General features: G+C 57.8%; 1 protein-coding gene across 2 annotated transcripts in view; it reads left to right on the top strand.

The window, feature by feature from the left end:
* PRKCB (protein kinase C beta) overlaps window positions 1-15841 on the top strand; it is an 85744-nt gene that overhangs the window by 54230 nt on the left and 15673 nt on the right. For both annotated transcript variants that reach the window (XM_058035724.1, XM_058035725.1), the window contains exons 6-13: window positions 1000-1156; window positions 1606-1740; window positions 3359-3455; window positions 5011-5157; window positions 9718-9891; window positions 13149-13240; window positions 14075-14137; window positions 15281-15419. In XM_058035724.1, coding sequence (XP_057891707.1) covers window positions 1000-1156; window positions 1606-1740; window positions 3359-3455; window positions 5011-5157; window positions 9718-9891; window positions 13149-13240; window positions 14075-14137; window positions 15281-15419 — 1004 coding nt within the window. The remainder of the gene's footprint in view (window positions 1-999; window positions 1157-1605; window positions 1741-3358; window positions 3456-5010; window positions 5158-9717; window positions 9892-13148; window positions 13241-14074; window positions 14138-15280; window positions 15420-15841) is intronic.

Genomic DNA, 15841 nt, shown 5'->3' with positions numbered 1-15841 from the left:
TCATCAGCAATTCCTTGCTGGTCAGTTGGGAGCTGGGCAATTGGTTTTACCCTTTTCTCTGAAAGTGCCTTGGGCATCCTGTGGTGCTGCACACGGAGCTGGAGTTCTGTCCTCCTCCTCCTCCTCATGGCATTGGGGGATGCACTGAGCCCCTGTGAGCCCCCAGAGCTGCTGCTGGGATTCCAGGCTGTTCCCAGCAGGGCAGGACCCTCTGTGCCTGATCCCTGCTCTGCCCCTGCTCACAAACAGCTTTTCCCCAGGTTATGGCTCGGCTCCATCCTGACCCATCAGACTTCCCATCTCTGCTATCTGTGCTCAGCCTGGGGGCAAGATAAGATCCTTCTCCTGGCAGACAGACCTTTTTGGACTTAATCTGGGCGAAGAGACTCAGCTCGGGCTGGCTGTATTTAATTTGCCCAAGCCGCAATCCAATTAGGAGCAGCTGAGTCACCTCAGGTTTGCTCTTGCCGCTCTGCTGCCGCTTCCTGGAGCAGCTGCTGGCCCCCGAGCTGGGCGGAGGATGGAGCCCCTGGCACCCCCAGGGCCAGGGGGGCTCTGGGGGAGCTGGGTGCTGGATGTGGCCGCTCCTGTGCTGCCCTTGGGCTCCTGCTCCCACCTCCCTCCCGCGGCTGCTCCGGCTCCTCGAGGGGAGCTCCAGCCCCAGGCCCCCACAGTTCGCTGCAGTTCTGCTTGCCGGGGGCCAGGAGGAAACAAATCAGCTTTAAACTGCTTAAAGCCCAGAGCAAACAACAAACCAGCCTGTCAGAAAGTAAAAATAATCTCCTGAGCCGACCCTGCAGCCTCCCCCGTGCACGGGAGCTGCGTGTGCTCGGCGCTGACGGCGTCGCTCCTCATGTAATGCCCGTGTCTGCACAGATCCAGCCTAATTCTGCTTTTAATCACTATTTTCACACTTGCTCTTGGCACGCAGGGAAGTTGTCAGTTGTTGGGTATTTTTATAGCTGGAATGCTGAATTTAATCCTTTTTCTCTTCCCCAGTAAGAGATGCTAAAAACCTAGTTCCTATGGACCCTAATGGCTTGTCAGATCCCTACGTGAAGCTTAAGCTAATCCCTGACCCCAAAAACGAAAGCAAACAGAAGACCAAAACTATCAAGTGCTCCCTGAATCCCGAGTGGAACGAGACATTTAAATTGTAAGTACAAGGAAAACGTTTAAATTTCTAAAGTGAATTTTCTCGCCACCAAGAATTCATGTGGCTTTATTTGCTCTGATTTAATTATTCAGAGGCATTGAGCTGACTCAAGTGAGAAATGATTCTTTTTTGTTCCGTAAGGGACACAGAAGCACCCAAAGCTCTGCCATGACCCTGCTCAGAGCACAGTGTGTCTGGGCAGGAGCTCTGTGCTCTCTGTGAGGGTCAGATGTGCCCTGAGATCAGATGTGCCCTGAGATCAGATGTTGGAGACCCAGCAGGCCCTGGGGACCATCCCTTCCCTTGCACCCTGTCCACGTGGAGTTTGGGGGGCTCAGGGTGGGATCATCCCCTTTGCCACCCATCCCTTTTCCATCCATCCCTTTGCTGTCCCCCTTTCCCATCCCTTTGCCACCCCTTTTCCCAGCCCTTTCCCTTGTCTCTTGCAGCCAGCTGAAGGAGGCAGACAAGGACAGGAGGTTGTCTGTGGAGATCTGGGACTGGGATCTGACCAGCAGGAACGACTTCATGGGCTCCCTGTCCTTTGGCATCTCTGAGCTGCAGAAGTCAGGCGTGGATGGATGGTGAGATGTCCTTGTTGTGTCACCACCAGGGTCACAGGGCAGCCCAGGGTGTTTGTGCCTGGGATGGGGCAGCCCCTCAGACCTCACAGCTGCCCTCTGCTCCAGGAGCCCTCCCAGCTCCACGGATGGGGCTGCTGAGCATCACTGCTGCCATGGGGTGTCTGTGTGGCACCAGGGCATGGACCATGGGCTGCCTTTGTGTGACCTCCTCCGTGGCCTGGAGGCCTTGGGAAATGGAGAGGAGGAGCACAGACAGAAGGCTAAAAGATAATAATGAAAACTTATGACTCTCTCCAGGGCCTTGACACAGCCTGGCTGTGTCAAAAATCAAAACAATTCACATGAAACCAATCAAACAGTGACCAGTTGGTAAACAATGTCCAAACCACATTCCAAAGCAGCAAAACACAGGAGAAGCAATCAGATTATGATTGGTTCCATTTTTCTCAGAGGTTTCTCAGCTTCCCAGGAGGAGAATCCTGGCGAAGGGATTTGTCAGAAAACGACAGTGACACGGTGGCATTGTGCTGGTCACCTGCCAGGCCCTGATGGGGCAGGGCTTCCCCTCTGGAGGCCAGCAGGGATCTGTCCCTTCCCAGCTCCCAGTGCCCTGTCAGAGTGTGTGTGTGTGTGTGCCATGCACTGCCAGTTCCCAAAGCCCCTCCCAGCCTGTTCAAACGCTTGGAACTGGAGATCTAAGTGGTTTTCCTTGTCACGGTGCTGGCTGGATAACCTGCAGGAGAAGGAGCTCTGATCCATATTTCATAGCCAAACAGCTGCAGTTAATGGAGGAGCCAGCTCAGGGCAGAGTCTGGGCAGGCAGGGCTGTCCTGGAGCAGCCCCTGGCATCACACCCAGTTCACCTGGGCTGGGCACACCTGGGCTGTGCCCCAGCAGGGTCAAACTCCTGCCAGCTGAATGGAGTTCCCATGATTTCTGGCCACTGCTGCTGAAGCTTTCCTCCTCCTTTGTGGAGCATCCTGTCTGTGTGCTCAGGGTGGCAGTGCCAGCCTGGCATGTGCCATGTGCTGTCTGTCCTTCTGGGGCAGCTGCTGGAAGGGCTTTGCCCACACCTGTGCCTGTCACCTGTCACTACAGGACATGAAAGAACACAAGCACGCACCGCTGTTCTCAAGGTGAAGAAAAAAGGGAAGTTTATTTTCTGACTCCAACATTTATGGTTTTCCAAAAGTGACAGTGGATTGCAGGGTGACAGTGCCACCTCTGCAATGACACTGGTCAAACCAACAGTCCATCAACTCTCTCCTCCTCCATAAAGGAATGCAATGCAATGAGTTATTTACAGAAAGTGTGTGAGAAAGCTCACTACAAGAATGTCAGCATCAGAAGGCTTAGAAAATCTTAAAAAACCGGGGTGACAGTCACCAGAAGCATGATTTTGTGTGTGGGTTTGGGTCAGGAGTGGCTTGGCAGGGACACCAGTGCTCTGTGTGCCCACCACAGCAGGCAGGGGATGCACCCCCTGGGCTGGGGGGTCCCCAGGACACAGAGGGACCAGAACATCCCTGGGAGGGTCCCTGGGTGCTGTACAGGGAGGGTGCTGGGGCAGGGGGCCCTGCCTGCCCAGCCCTGAGCTGTGCCCTCTCTGTCCCTGCAGGTTCAAGCTGCTCAGCCAGGAGGAGGGCGAGTATTTCAACGTCCCCGTGCCTCCCGAGGGAGAGGAAGGAAACGAGGAGCTGAGGCAGAAGTTTGAGGTGAGTTGATTGTCCTTGGGCTCAGGGGTGTTCCTCGCTGCCTGCCATGCCCTCAGGAAGGGGCTCTCCCTGGCAGGGCAGGGACGTGGGGCAGGCTCCTGCTGCCCACAGAGGCTCCAAGGGGAAATGTCTGTTTGCTGCCTCATAAGCCATGGCAGTTCTTGCTGAATGATGGATGCAGACCTTGCTGAGCGAGCAGAAATTGGCCATTTCTCCGTGCAGCTGGAGCCTCCACAGAACCCCAGGAATGAGCGTGGTGCATCTGGAGACCCACATGCAATGAGCCTTGCAGAAATGAGAGAGTTGCCCTTATGGTTCTCAGCATGAACTCTGTGATTGCAGCACAGACTGGAGAGTTAGCTCCTGCTCTCCTTTTCCTTTATCTTATTTATACACAACTTTCCTCCTGCTTAGGGACTCAGTGTCAGGGCAGGAATCCCCCTCCAGCTGGGCTGCGGTTGGTGCTGGAGTGAGGATGAGGATGAGGAGTGGGGTGTGCTGGGGCCTGGGACGTGCCGGGGTCACCCCAATGGGTGTGGGAAGAGCCCCTTGCTCGGGCTGGCAGTGCAGGAGCTGTTCCCGTGCTCCCAGGGCTGCAGGTGACCTTGAGAGGGGCGTTCTGCAGCCTGGAGCAGCTCGAGAGAAGCAATTAGAGGCAGCAGCAGAGGCTGAGGTTCCCCGGGAGGGGCTGTCTGCAGGGGCTGCCACAGCAGCAGCCAAATGGAGCCGCCGGGGCCGGGTTAATGGAATTTCACGCTAGGCTGAGCCCAGCACAGCCTCACAGTGCTGGGAGTGAGGGGGGAAAATCCTGGGAGAGCCTTGGGGGAGCAGGATCAGCACAGCCCTGGGCAGGGGGCACCGGCCGCTGCTGGGGGCTGGGGCTTAAAAACGGGGCTTTGTGAGGGGCAGCTGTGGTGGCCAGGGGCAGGAGGGGCTGTGTGTCTGTCTGTCTGTCAGGCTGGCTGTCAGGCTGTCTGGCTTTCTGTTCTGGACTGTTCCAAATGCGTTCGTGGCTTCCTCTGCCATCCCCTCCAGTTTCAGATGCAATCACAGGACATCTCCAATGGGAGGGACCACAGGGCAGCAATGGATGTGGGGCTGGATAAAAAGTCCCGTGTTTTACCTTCATGTATTTATGTTCACCCCTCTTTTTCTGGTGAAGAAGAGTCAGAGGCAGTTTTTGCCCCAGAAGAGCTTCCTTAGGGCTGTTTGCCATGCTCTGGATGGCTGGGCACAGGCAGGGTGGCAGGGCAGGCTGCAGTGTCCCACTGGCACGGGGGTGACCAGGGCCACAGGTGATTCCCAGCTCTCTGGCATCACCGGGATGAACTGGGAAGCAGCAGAGCAGTGCCACGTGCCAGGGCTGGTGGCTCCTGCAGAGCCTTTCTTGGTGCCCATCACGCCCATGGAAAAGGCTCCCAAAGCTCAGGCTGGTTTCTGAGCTGGGAAGGAGCTGCTCGGGTGGCATTTGGGGAGCACCCCTGGGTTTGCAATGCCCATTGTCCCTGCTGCCCCCAGTGATGCTCTCCTCCCTGCCCCGTCTCCCCCTCTGCAGAGAGCCAAGATTGGCACGGGCTCCAAGGCTGCGGATGAGAAGACACGAAATGCCATCTCCAAACTGGACAACAACGGCAGCCGGGACCGCATGAAGCTCTCGGACTTCAACTTCCTGATGGTGCTGGGCAAAGGGAGCTTTGGGAAGGTGAGCTGCCCCTGTGTCTGCTCTGAGCACCCATGGGGGCACTGGGAGCACTGAACACCCCCGGTGGGACTGGGAGCACTGGTATCACAGCACTGGGAGCCCAGCTTGGCTCCCCTGTGCCCCACAGGGCACCCCATAGATGTCTGATGACACCACCACAAACTGCATCCTTTTGGGAAGATAAGCTGTGTATTTAAAGCTCTTTTTTATTTGGTTGGGGTTTCCTTCTTCTCTAACAGTTACAAGTATATGGGACATTTTAATTAACTTTCCAGACTGGTTGTGAGCAGTAACAGAATTTCCTTCTCCTGGTGATTATGTGACTTGGAGCCTTCATTTTTTCATTTCACCAATCCCAGATGCACCTGTTGCATTCCACAGCAGCAGATAATCAATGTTTGCATTTTGTTCCTGAGGCCTCTCAGCTTCTCAGGAGGAGAAATCCCAAGGAAAGGAATTTTATAAAAGATGTCTGTGGCACCCCCGTGCTGTGGGTTGGCGTCCTGGGGTGCAGGACAGCCCTGTGCCCCTGCCCTGCTGCTCTCTCACAGGAATGTCCCCTGTGCCCCTCCCAGAGCCCGTGCTGGCATCTGGGGGCTCCGTGCCTGTGCCGTGTCCCCGCCGCCTTCTCCCCCTGAATCTGAGCAACATTAGCAAACTCCTCAGCCGGCTCTGCCTTATATAAGGGAAAGTGTGACAGAAACTGTTCCCTGGAACAGCATGTTATAAATATGCTAATTAGCGCTAATTAAAACAGCACGTTGGTTCCTCCGGGTGGCTGCGGCCTCGCCCTCACGTGTGCCTGCACCTCGCCAGGCATCCCTGGGCATCCCGGCACGGGGACGCCCAGGTGCCGCCGCCCCGGCCCCGCCTCCTGCGCCAACAGAGGTGCCAGATGTGCGGGAGGAGCCTGGCAGGGGTGTCTGGAGCAGGGAGAGCAGCTCCTGGTGTGCCCATGGCACTGCCATCCCTCTCCAGGCTGGCACCGTGTCCTTCCCTCTCCGGGGCTGGCGCCTGCTCCTGTGCCTGCTGCCAGTCCCTGCTGGCAGGCAGAGCTCTGGGGCTGCAGTCGCACTGTTTGAGTGAACTCTGTCTGTCTCTGTTAACCCTTTGGCACCCCACATGTCCTGCTCAGCGTTTTGCTCTCTCCAGGGTCAGCAGTGCCCACCCGCTGCCCTCGGTGGCTGTCCAGTTTGACAAACTTGCTTTCTCTGTGCTCAGAATATCTCCAGTCCTTGTGCTGGAGCATTCCCAAACAAACACTCTATATTGCAGGAATAAATCAAGTTAAATATCAGCTTTTTTCTGCAGCAATAAAAAGTTAAACAGGAATGCAATCTGCTTCCCAGCGAGCGCGCTGGCAGATGGAGATCCCCGAGCCAGGCCTGGGGGTGGAAATGGATGTGCCTGGGAAAAGAGGGGCGTGGGGCTGTGTGCTCTGCCTTGGCACGCTCAGCCTGGCACACAGGTGCCCCTGCTGCCCTGGGGTCCCTGTGGGCTGCCGAGGATGGGGCTGGTGGCAGCTCCATAGGGCTGGAGCCGCTCCCACGGAGGGAGGCAGCGCCTGGCACGGCCAGCCTGGGTTTGCTTTGCTGCATTATAAATAGAGGAGAGGGAAATTAGGTGGCTTGCTCATATTTTTGCAGCTGATCAATCTGTGGTGCTCTGGAGCTGTCAGGCTTTTTGGGGTTTGTGTTTTTTGCTGAGCAGGGTGGAGCCTTTGGGCAATGCAGCTCTGGGCTCCAGGGCAGGGAGGGTTCCCTGGGCTGAGGGCTCTGCTCTGCTCTGGGTGTGACACCTGGCAGCAGGGCAGGGCACGGGCGAGGCTGGCTCCCTGCTCCCCTGTCCCCATCTGTGTCCCTGTCCTGGGCTCCGGGCTGTGCCAGGGGCACTGAGCTGTTTGCATCTTTGGGGTTTGGGCACCTCCAGACAGCAGCAGGAATTTGTTCCTGGAAAGGGTGCTCAGGCACTGGCAAGGGCTGCCCAGGGAGGTTTGGAGTGCCCGTCCCTGCAGGTGTCCAAGGAGTGTTGGGATGTGGCACTCGGGGCTCTGGGGACAAGGTTGGGATCGGGCACAGCTGGGATTCAGTGGGCTGGGAGGGCTTTTCCAGCCTAAAGGTTTTCTGGGGTTCTGTGACACAGATGGGAATCCAGCCCAGCTGTGCCCCAGCAGAGCAGCCCTGGGTGGATTAGAGCCCAGAGGTTCTGGGGTTCTGTGACACAGATGGGAATCCAGCCCAGCTGTGCCCCAGCAGTGCAGCCCTGGGTGGATTAGAGCCCAGAGGTTCTGGGGTTCTGTGACACAGAGGGGAATCCAGCCCAGCTGTGCCCCAGCAGTGCAGCCCTGGCTGGTTTCCAGCCCAGAGGTTCTGGGGTTCTGTGACACAGAGGGGAATCCAGCCCAGCTGTGCCCCAGCAGTGCAGCCCTGGCTGGTTTCCAGCCCAGAGGTTCTGGGGTTCTGTGACACAGAGGGGAATCCAGCCCAGCTGTGCCCCAGCAGAGCAGCCCTGGGTGGATTAGAGCCCCACTCACAGCATGGACAGCCCTGAGCAGGTTCTGCATTATGGGGGCACCCCAGCCAGGCTGTCCCTGCAGAGGGCTGGGAGCCAGGTGCTCAGCAAGGTCCCTCAGGGCAGAGGCAGCTGCCAGGCTCAGAGGCTCCCTGCTTTAGTCACCTTTCCTCTGACAGGGCTGTGGATGGCAAGGCAGGTCTGTACAGAACTGATATTGTATATAATGCTCTTACACTCAGGTAACAGGTTTAATTTGCCCTCAAAATACGTTCCTGCAGTGGTTACTGCTTCTTTTCCACCAATTTTGAGCAACCAAAGCACTTCTGCTTTTGTCACCTAAAATGAGCTCTGGTTTTAGCACCTGTGTGAGGTGCCGTGTGAAGCTCAGTGGGTGTAAAATGGTGATAAATGGAGGCACTGAACCAAAGCAGCTCCATTTGAGCAGAGCCCCAGGGGAGGGCAGGGGTGCAGGCACTGTGTGAGGCAGCTGTGTCTGCTGCCCTGGCACACAAACAGGGACTGCCTTGGGCTGGGAGAGACCTTAGAGATCACCCAGTGCCATGGCAGGGACACCTCCCTCTGTGCCAGGTGCTCCCAGCCCTGTCCAGCCTGGCCTGGGCACTGCCAGGGCTCCAGGGGCAGCCACAGCCTTGAGCCTTGCTGGGTTCCATCTCACATCACAAGGAGCTGCTCTGGGTACCCAGGGCTCTTCAAGGATGAGCAGGTGAATAAATCCCATCCCAAAGTCCCTGACACCCCCATGGCTCAGCCCTGCTGTGGGATGAGCTGGCTGCAGCCCTGCCCCACCCATGGCAATGGCAGAGCCCTGTGCCCTGCACCCAAACCAGTGGGTGGCACCACAGACCTCACGCCCCAGGCTGTGCCCCCTGCCCTGCCCTCCCTAATGCCAGGCTGTGTCCCAGACTGGAATCACAGAGTCTCTGAGCTTGGAAAAGCCCTCTGGGACACGGAGTCCCACCCTAGCACTGCCACCCCCCTGTCCCCAAGTGCCACATCTGCCATCTGTGAAATCCCTCAGGGTGGCACTGCCCCCTGCCCGGGCAGCCTGTGGAGCTGCAGAGGGCTGGAACACCAGAGGGTTAATTCTGTAAATTCTGTAAGTTCTGCTGGCCCTGGTGTCTCTGAAGTCACCCTGAGAGCCGCTCATGTGTCCTCTGCCCGTCTGGCCCGGCCTGGAGCGCGTTTCAGTTCCACCCTATCGATGGTGCCTCCACGTAATTTATTCCCCGAAGCCCCGAGCTGCTGTTCCTGATCCATGCAGGATCTGTGCCAGCTCCTTCAATGAAGAGCAATTCATTTCCACCAGCACTCCAGTCTGAGGCCATGAGAGGCTGAGGGAGGGAAAACAGGAACCAAAGGAGGTTTCAGAGAGGGTTTATGTGCCGGCAGCCCAAGGAGCAGCTTGAGCTGATGGAGCATGTGCTGGGTCAGGCAGGGACCCTGGCTGGGCTGGTGGGGTTAACCCAGGGATTGGCACCAGCAGGAGCAGTGAATCCCATTTGCTGAAGTGAATAAACCTGCACTGGCTGGGACTGGGTGGGACTGGGAGGTTGGGTGGGCTCTGCTGGCTGAGAGGTGCCTTGGCTGGGTGGTGAACCAGCTCCTGATGGGGTCTGCTCATTGTTCTGGAGGGGGACACTGAGGCACAGAAAATCATGGGGGTTTTTATTACCATTCACTAGAGACTAACTCTTTTCCACCTCAATTATTTACCACATTGTAATTTGATGGGCTCTGTGCTCAGCCTCTGGACACCCTCCCAGCGCTGGTGTCACCCTGAGGGTGCCAAACCCCTGAGGAGAGCTGGGCTCAGGGACCATCAGAGCCCTGGGGCCGGCTCCTGGAGGCACTGAGGTGGTGAGGAAGGAGATGGTTAACCCTTAGATCCCTGGATGCTCTTGGGAGCAGCCGTGTGTGGTTTGGCCCCTCCTCGGGGCAGCCCCCGGTGCGGAGCCAGCAGCTGGGCCCGTTCCAGCTGGAGGCTCTGCAGCTCCCCGTGCCCCTCGGTGTGCTGTGCCCCTGCAGGTGATGCTGGCAGAGAGGAAGGGCACGGACGAGCTGTATGCTGTGAAGATCCTGAAGAAGGACGTGGTGATCCAGGACGACGACGTGGAGTGCACCATGGTGGAGAAGCGCGTGCTGGCGCTCTCGGGGAAGCCTCCCTTCCTCACCCAGCTGCACTCCTGCTTCCAGACCATGGTAAGGGCTGCTGGGCTGGGCACCCTGAGCACGGGGAGCCCGACGCTCTGGGATATGGGTTGGAATGGTGCCCCAGGCCAGGATGGACAACCTGGGACAATGGGAGGTGTCCCTGCCCATGGCAGGGGTGGCGCTGGGTGGGATTTAGGGTCCCTTCCACCCCAAACCACTCCAGGATTTCATATTCTCTGTACATCACTGCACCTGCCATAGCAATTGTGTGTTCTCTGCCTTGGCAGCCTCACACCTTCTCCAGTTCACTGGCAAAGGTGCCCCCAGGACCAAAGTGTGTGTGTGTGACATGGAAGGGTCATGTACAACAGCTGGGCCCTGAGATGTGTCCAGCAGGGAGCTGTGGGGACACCAGAGGTGATTCCCAGCCCCTCAGGTGCCCGCAGCATCCCTTAGGGCTCAGTAGCAAAGGGCTGCACTTTGCCCAGGACTCAATCCTCTGATCAAAGCCCTGAGCACAGGGAGAAGGCGAATCCAAACTGCAGGAAATCCACTTTGCCATGGGTGTGGGGTTGGGTTTGTGTGAGTCAGGAGCGCAGAGGGGACAGGGCGCCTTCAATGCAATCCCTGCCTGGCCCTGGAGCAGTGAATGAGAATGTCCAGGTGCACATCAGTGGAGCCAGCAGAGCCCTTTAGAACGGTGACAATGCTTTCCGGGAGGATTACATTTTAATATTGTCCCAGAAATTTCATTTCCCAAACACACTGGGTGTATTTAAAGCCTGCAGCCCGGCTTTGCAGCACAGCAATCAGGCTGAAGCAGGAGCAGCTATTTCACACAGCATCTCCTGGCATCTGAAGTGAGTCAGCACGGGATTATTCCTGGCAGACCCATAGTAGCTTAATAGTAATCGTATTTGTAATGTAATCAAAATGTATAGCAGGCTGTATTATCAAAGGCTGGCACAAAGCACTTTGATTTCTGGGAGCACGGGCCTGAGCACAGTTCCCCACCAGGGCTGTTGGCTCAGCGGCTCCAGGAGACAGAGAAGCCCTAAATCTGCCTTTAAAGAGCAAGGGAGGATGAGCAGGGAGAGAGCTCCTGCCTGGGGCTGGGGGATCTGAGAGGCCCCAGGGCAGAGCCTGGGCTCGGGCAGGGGGTGAGGGGGTCCCTGGGGGTCCCCAGGTGAGCTGTGCCTTGGCAGTGAAGGGCACAGCAGCCACAGCCTCACTGAGATTGTGTGAGATGATGAATCACACAGTCCTGCAATGGTTTGGGTTGGAAAGGATCTTGAACACCATCCATGGGCAGGGACAGCTTCTGCTGTGCCAGGGTGCTCTGAGCCTCATCCAGCCTGGCCTGGGCACTGCCAGGGATCCAGGGGCAGCCACAGCTGCTCGGGGCACCTGTGCCAGGGCCTGCCCACCCTCCCAGGGAGGGATTTCTCCCTAATATCTGGTAAGGGGTGGATGGGGAGCATGGCTGTTGTCCTGGCTCTGCCCCTTGTTCCCAGCGTGCAGCCAGGCAGGCCATGGAGCCGTTCATTAGCAGGGCACTGGAAGGAGCCCTGGCAGTGCCATTCTGGCTGCCCGGGGACAGGGGAGTGCCACCAGCTCCGTGCCAGGCTCTGCAGTGCATTTCCATCTGTGTCTGGGGGCTGCCCAGGGCTGTCCTTGGTGGCAGGGGCAGGGCCAGGCCAGCTCGGTGCCCATCCCTGCTGTAGCCCATCTGCCTGCCTGAGTCACTCCCGGCTCTGCTGGGCACAGCACTCCCTTCCCCACCCAAAGCTCCTGCTTTTAGAGCTCAGCTGGCTGCCTCGAGAGGCAGTGTTTTTAATGCTCTTCCTCCTTGAAGCAGATCGATATATTTAGGAGGCAGCTGCAGCCCAGCCCAGCGCTGCTCTGCCTGCTCAAGGTGACATTGCCACACGTGGGCTGGCCGCCCTGCCAGGGCTGCCCTGCACTCAGGGGTGCTCCCAAACCCCCAGGCAGTGAAAAGCTGAAATCCCTGCTCTGTCCCCTCAGTGCAGTGTGTTTTACACAATTCCCTGCTCTATCCCCTCAGTGCAGTGTGTTTTACACAATTCCCTGCTCTATCCCATGAGTGCAGTGTGTTTTACACAATTCCCTGCTCTATCCCCTCAGTGCAGTGTGTTTTACACAGTTCCCTGCTCTATCCCCTCAGTGCAGTGTGTTTTACACAATTCCCTGCTCTATCCCATGAGTGCAGTGTGTTTTACACAGTTCCCTGCTCTGTCCCCTCAGTGCAGTGTGTTTTACACTATTCCCTGCTCTATCCCCTCAGTGCAGTGTGTTTTACACAATTCCCTGCTCTATCCCATGAGTGCAGTGTGTTTTACACTATTCCCTGCTCTATCCCCTCAGTGCAGTGTGTTTTACACAGTTCCCTGCTCTGTCCCCTCAGTGCAGTGTGTTTTACACAATTCCCTGCTCTATCCCCTCAGTGCAGTGTGTTTTACACAATTCCCTGCTCTGTCCCCTCAGTGCAGTGTGTTTTACACAATTCCCTGCTCTATCCCATGAGTGCAGCGTGTTTTACACAGCCCCACTGCCCCGTGCTGCTGTGCTCCATCCCTGGGGCTGCCCCACAGCTGGGGGGGCAGCACTGCGGAGCCAAGATCCTCTGGGTGGGCACTGCCAGGCTGGGAAATGCCCTGTGGGTGCTGGGTGGGCACTGCCAGGCTGGGAAATGCTCCATGTCCTCCCCTCTGGACCCCCTTTGCCCTCTGAGCATGGCCAGAGCGACCCTCAGAGCAGGCTGGAAGGGGTGAGCAGTGGGAGCAGCCCCCTCCTGCCTGCCCTGCACCCCAGCACTGCCATCCTGGGACAGGGCTGGGGGTGTCGCAGCCCCTCCTGGGCCTGGCCCAGCCCTGGTGGCCCTGGATGGAGCTCAGTCCCCTTGGGAACTGCTCGTGTCTCTGTGCATGCCCTGACTGGAGCCAGGGAGTGCCAGGGAAATGCCAGCGGGGACCTGCAGAGCAGCTCTCTGGAAATGGCTTCTGCAGGAAGGGCAAATGTGCTCCTGGCAGGGAAAAACCTCTGGTTTAGGGGTTCCTGCACTTGCCTTCTCCAGGGGATGTGTCTGCAGAGGGGCAGAGCTCCGGTCCCAAGGCATTAATGCTCGTGGGCTCTGTGTGGTCAGCAGCCCCTGGGCAGCACGGGGATGGTGGCTGTGCTCCCTGCAGTGACAGCCTGGGGCTGCCAGGCCCCTTGGCGCCCGTTCCTGACCCTGCAGGCTCCCTGCTCTGATCATCCTGCTGCTAACTGCTCCCTTCTTCCCCCAGGATCGCTTGTACTTTGTGATGGAATATGTGAACGGTGGGGACCTGATGTACCAGATCCAGCAGGTCGGGAGGTTCAAGGAGCCCCACGCTGTGTGAGTGCGCTGCTTTGGCACCCCGGGGTACCTGTGGGGTGCACTGTGCCACAGACAGAGCCCGGGCTCTGCAGGGCAGCTCCTGGCAGGAATCAGCGACGGGAAGGTGCAGCAGAGCTCTTTGTCTGGCGCTGCTGCCTCCACCTCGCCCTTGGGGTGCATTGTATTGTAAGTAATTGAGGGAAATCGATAAATGTGGGTACATAAAAGCAATAGATATAGATAAATGTAGGCACATAAAGGCAGTAGAAATAGATAAACGTAGGCACATAAAGGCACCATGCAGAGGGTGTGGGGGCTTCCTGGGAGACACCAGGGCTCTGCTCTCCCTGGTCCTTTCCCAGGGCAGGTTTGGCTGCTCTGCCAGGTGTTAACTCTTGGCTCCTGTTCCTTGAGAGCTGGGCAGAGCAGGATGTGTTCCTGGGAGCCTCCAGGTGCTCACATAAACCCACAAACACTGAGCACAGCCTGGTGGGCTCAATGGTGTTTGAGAGCCCTCTGAGACCCGGGGCATGCCCCAGGGCAGTGTGGCAGTACTTGTGGCAGTGCCTGCTGGCCCCAGGAGCAGGGATGGCTCTCTGAGCCGTGCTGCCAGCCTGTCCTGAGGAGCAGCCCTGGGTCCAGCTCTTGCTTAATCTGTGCCACCAGAAGTGCCAGCCCCCAGAGGCATCCCTGCCAGCTCAGGCTGCCTTGGATCATCCCCTGTGACCCTCCTCTGGAATTTCCCTGCCTTGTCCTTGCTCGCACCTGCCTGACGCGCTCCCTTCGCTGCCACCCCATTGGGAAGGTTTTATTTATCTCCTGTAATTGTCAGTTTTAAACCTCCTCTTTCAGGTTCTACGCAGCAGAAATAGCCATCGGGCTGTTCTTCCTGCAGAGCAAAGGCATCATTTACCGGTAGGTGAGCTCGTTCCTGCCTCCCTCCTTGTCCCAGAGCTGCTCAGGGCCTGTCCCTGCCCGTGCTATGGATGGGCTGGCAGCTGCCCACAGCACCATGGCAGCATCCTTAGGGTTGGGAAGGACCTGTGGGATCACTGGGTGCAGCCATGCACGTGGTGTGTCCCAAAAGGAGCCGTGGGTGCCCCTGGTCTGGGGGAGGTTCCTGCTTCACCCCAGCTGATGGGAAGGCAGCTCTGGCTCTCCCCTGCCCTGTTCCATGTGTTCTCTCCACACAACACAAATGCTCCCTGGCAGCCGGGACCAGCTCCAAGCCCTGGGTTTGGCTGCAGGGCCCTGCTCTCTTACGCTGCCCCTGGAGTCAGCGTGTGCCAGTGGCCTGTCCGAGCTCTGCGGTGCCACCCTGTCGCTTCTGCTTGGCCACCGAGGCTTCAGTGCCATCCCCAGTGTGCTGCCAGCAGCCAGAGGTCGCTGCCATGCGCAGCACCAGGCTCACAGGCTGCTGGCTGAGCTCTGGAGGCAGCGCTCGCTGCTCCTCCCTGCCGGGAGAGCTGGCAGAGCCCAGGGTGGAGCGCAGCATCCTAATGAGTGTCAGATACCATTAAGGGCTCTGTGAAGGGAGATGCCAGCAGTGCTGCTGGAGTCAGGAGATGCTAAAGATGAAAGAAGTGGAGCAAACTTGACGTGAGGGCTGTTTCTTGCCATCAGCTGCTGTGGAGAGATTCTAGGTCTGCTGGTCCCCAGTGGCTCTGCTTCCTTCCTTCCTCGGAATCTGAATCCCAGCTCGTGTCCGTGTGCCTTTGGCCTGTCAGGGTTCTGAGCACTGACAGGATAATTAGAAAACACAGCCTTGAACCCAGCCAGAATGTAGAAACTGCACCAGAATGCCCAGTGCTTGCTACAGAGGTGTCCTTGAGGCTGCAGCATCCACCTCTGGAGGGTGGCTCGAGGCTGGGATTGAGATCCAGGGATGTGTGGTTGGATCCACCTCTGCAGCTGGTGCAAAGGAGCAGAGCTGGGGGCTGGTACCACAAACAGGCACTCTGGGGCTGGGCAGCACGGGGAAACACAGCTGCTTTGTATTGCAGGGGGCGGAGTGCAGGTGAGGCAGGAACTTGTGTCACGGTCTGCTTTGCCCTGCAGGGACCTGAAGCTGGACAATGTGATGCTGGACAGCGAGGGGCACATCAAGATCGCCGACTTTGGCATGTGCAAGGAGAACATCTGGGATGGGGTCACCACCAAGACCTTCTGTGGCACCCCGGACTACATCGCGCCCGAGGTAGGGACGGAACTGATCCCTGTGCTCCCTCCTGGCCTTGGGCAGCTCTGCAGCTGAAACAGGGGTTCAGGAATTCACTAAATTCACCATCCCTGTGCTCCCTGCCATGGGGTGACCTGATCTGGCCTTGGGCAGCTCTGCAGCTGAAACAGGGGTTCAGGAATTCACCAAATTCACCATCCCTGTGCTCCCTGCCATGGGGTGACCTGACCTGGCCTTGGGCAGCTCTGCAGCTGAAACAGGGACATTCAGGAATTCACCAAATTCACCATCCCTGTGCTCCCCGTGCTCCCTCCTGGCCTTGGGCAGCTCTGCAGCTGAAACAGGGGCATTCAGGAATTCACCAAATTCACCATCCCTGTGCTCCCTGTGCTCCCTCCTGGCCTTGGGCAGCTCTGCAGCTGAAACAGGGACATTCAGGA

Source organism: Melospiza georgiana, chromosome 16, assembly GCF_028018845.1.
Source record: "Melospiza georgiana isolate bMelGeo1 chromosome 16, bMelGeo1.pri, whole genome shotgun sequence".
Taxonomy (NCBI): domain Eukaryota; kingdom Metazoa; phylum Chordata; class Aves; order Passeriformes; family Passerellidae; genus Melospiza; species Melospiza georgiana.
This window is presented reverse-complemented; position numbering and strand designations above follow the sequence as displayed.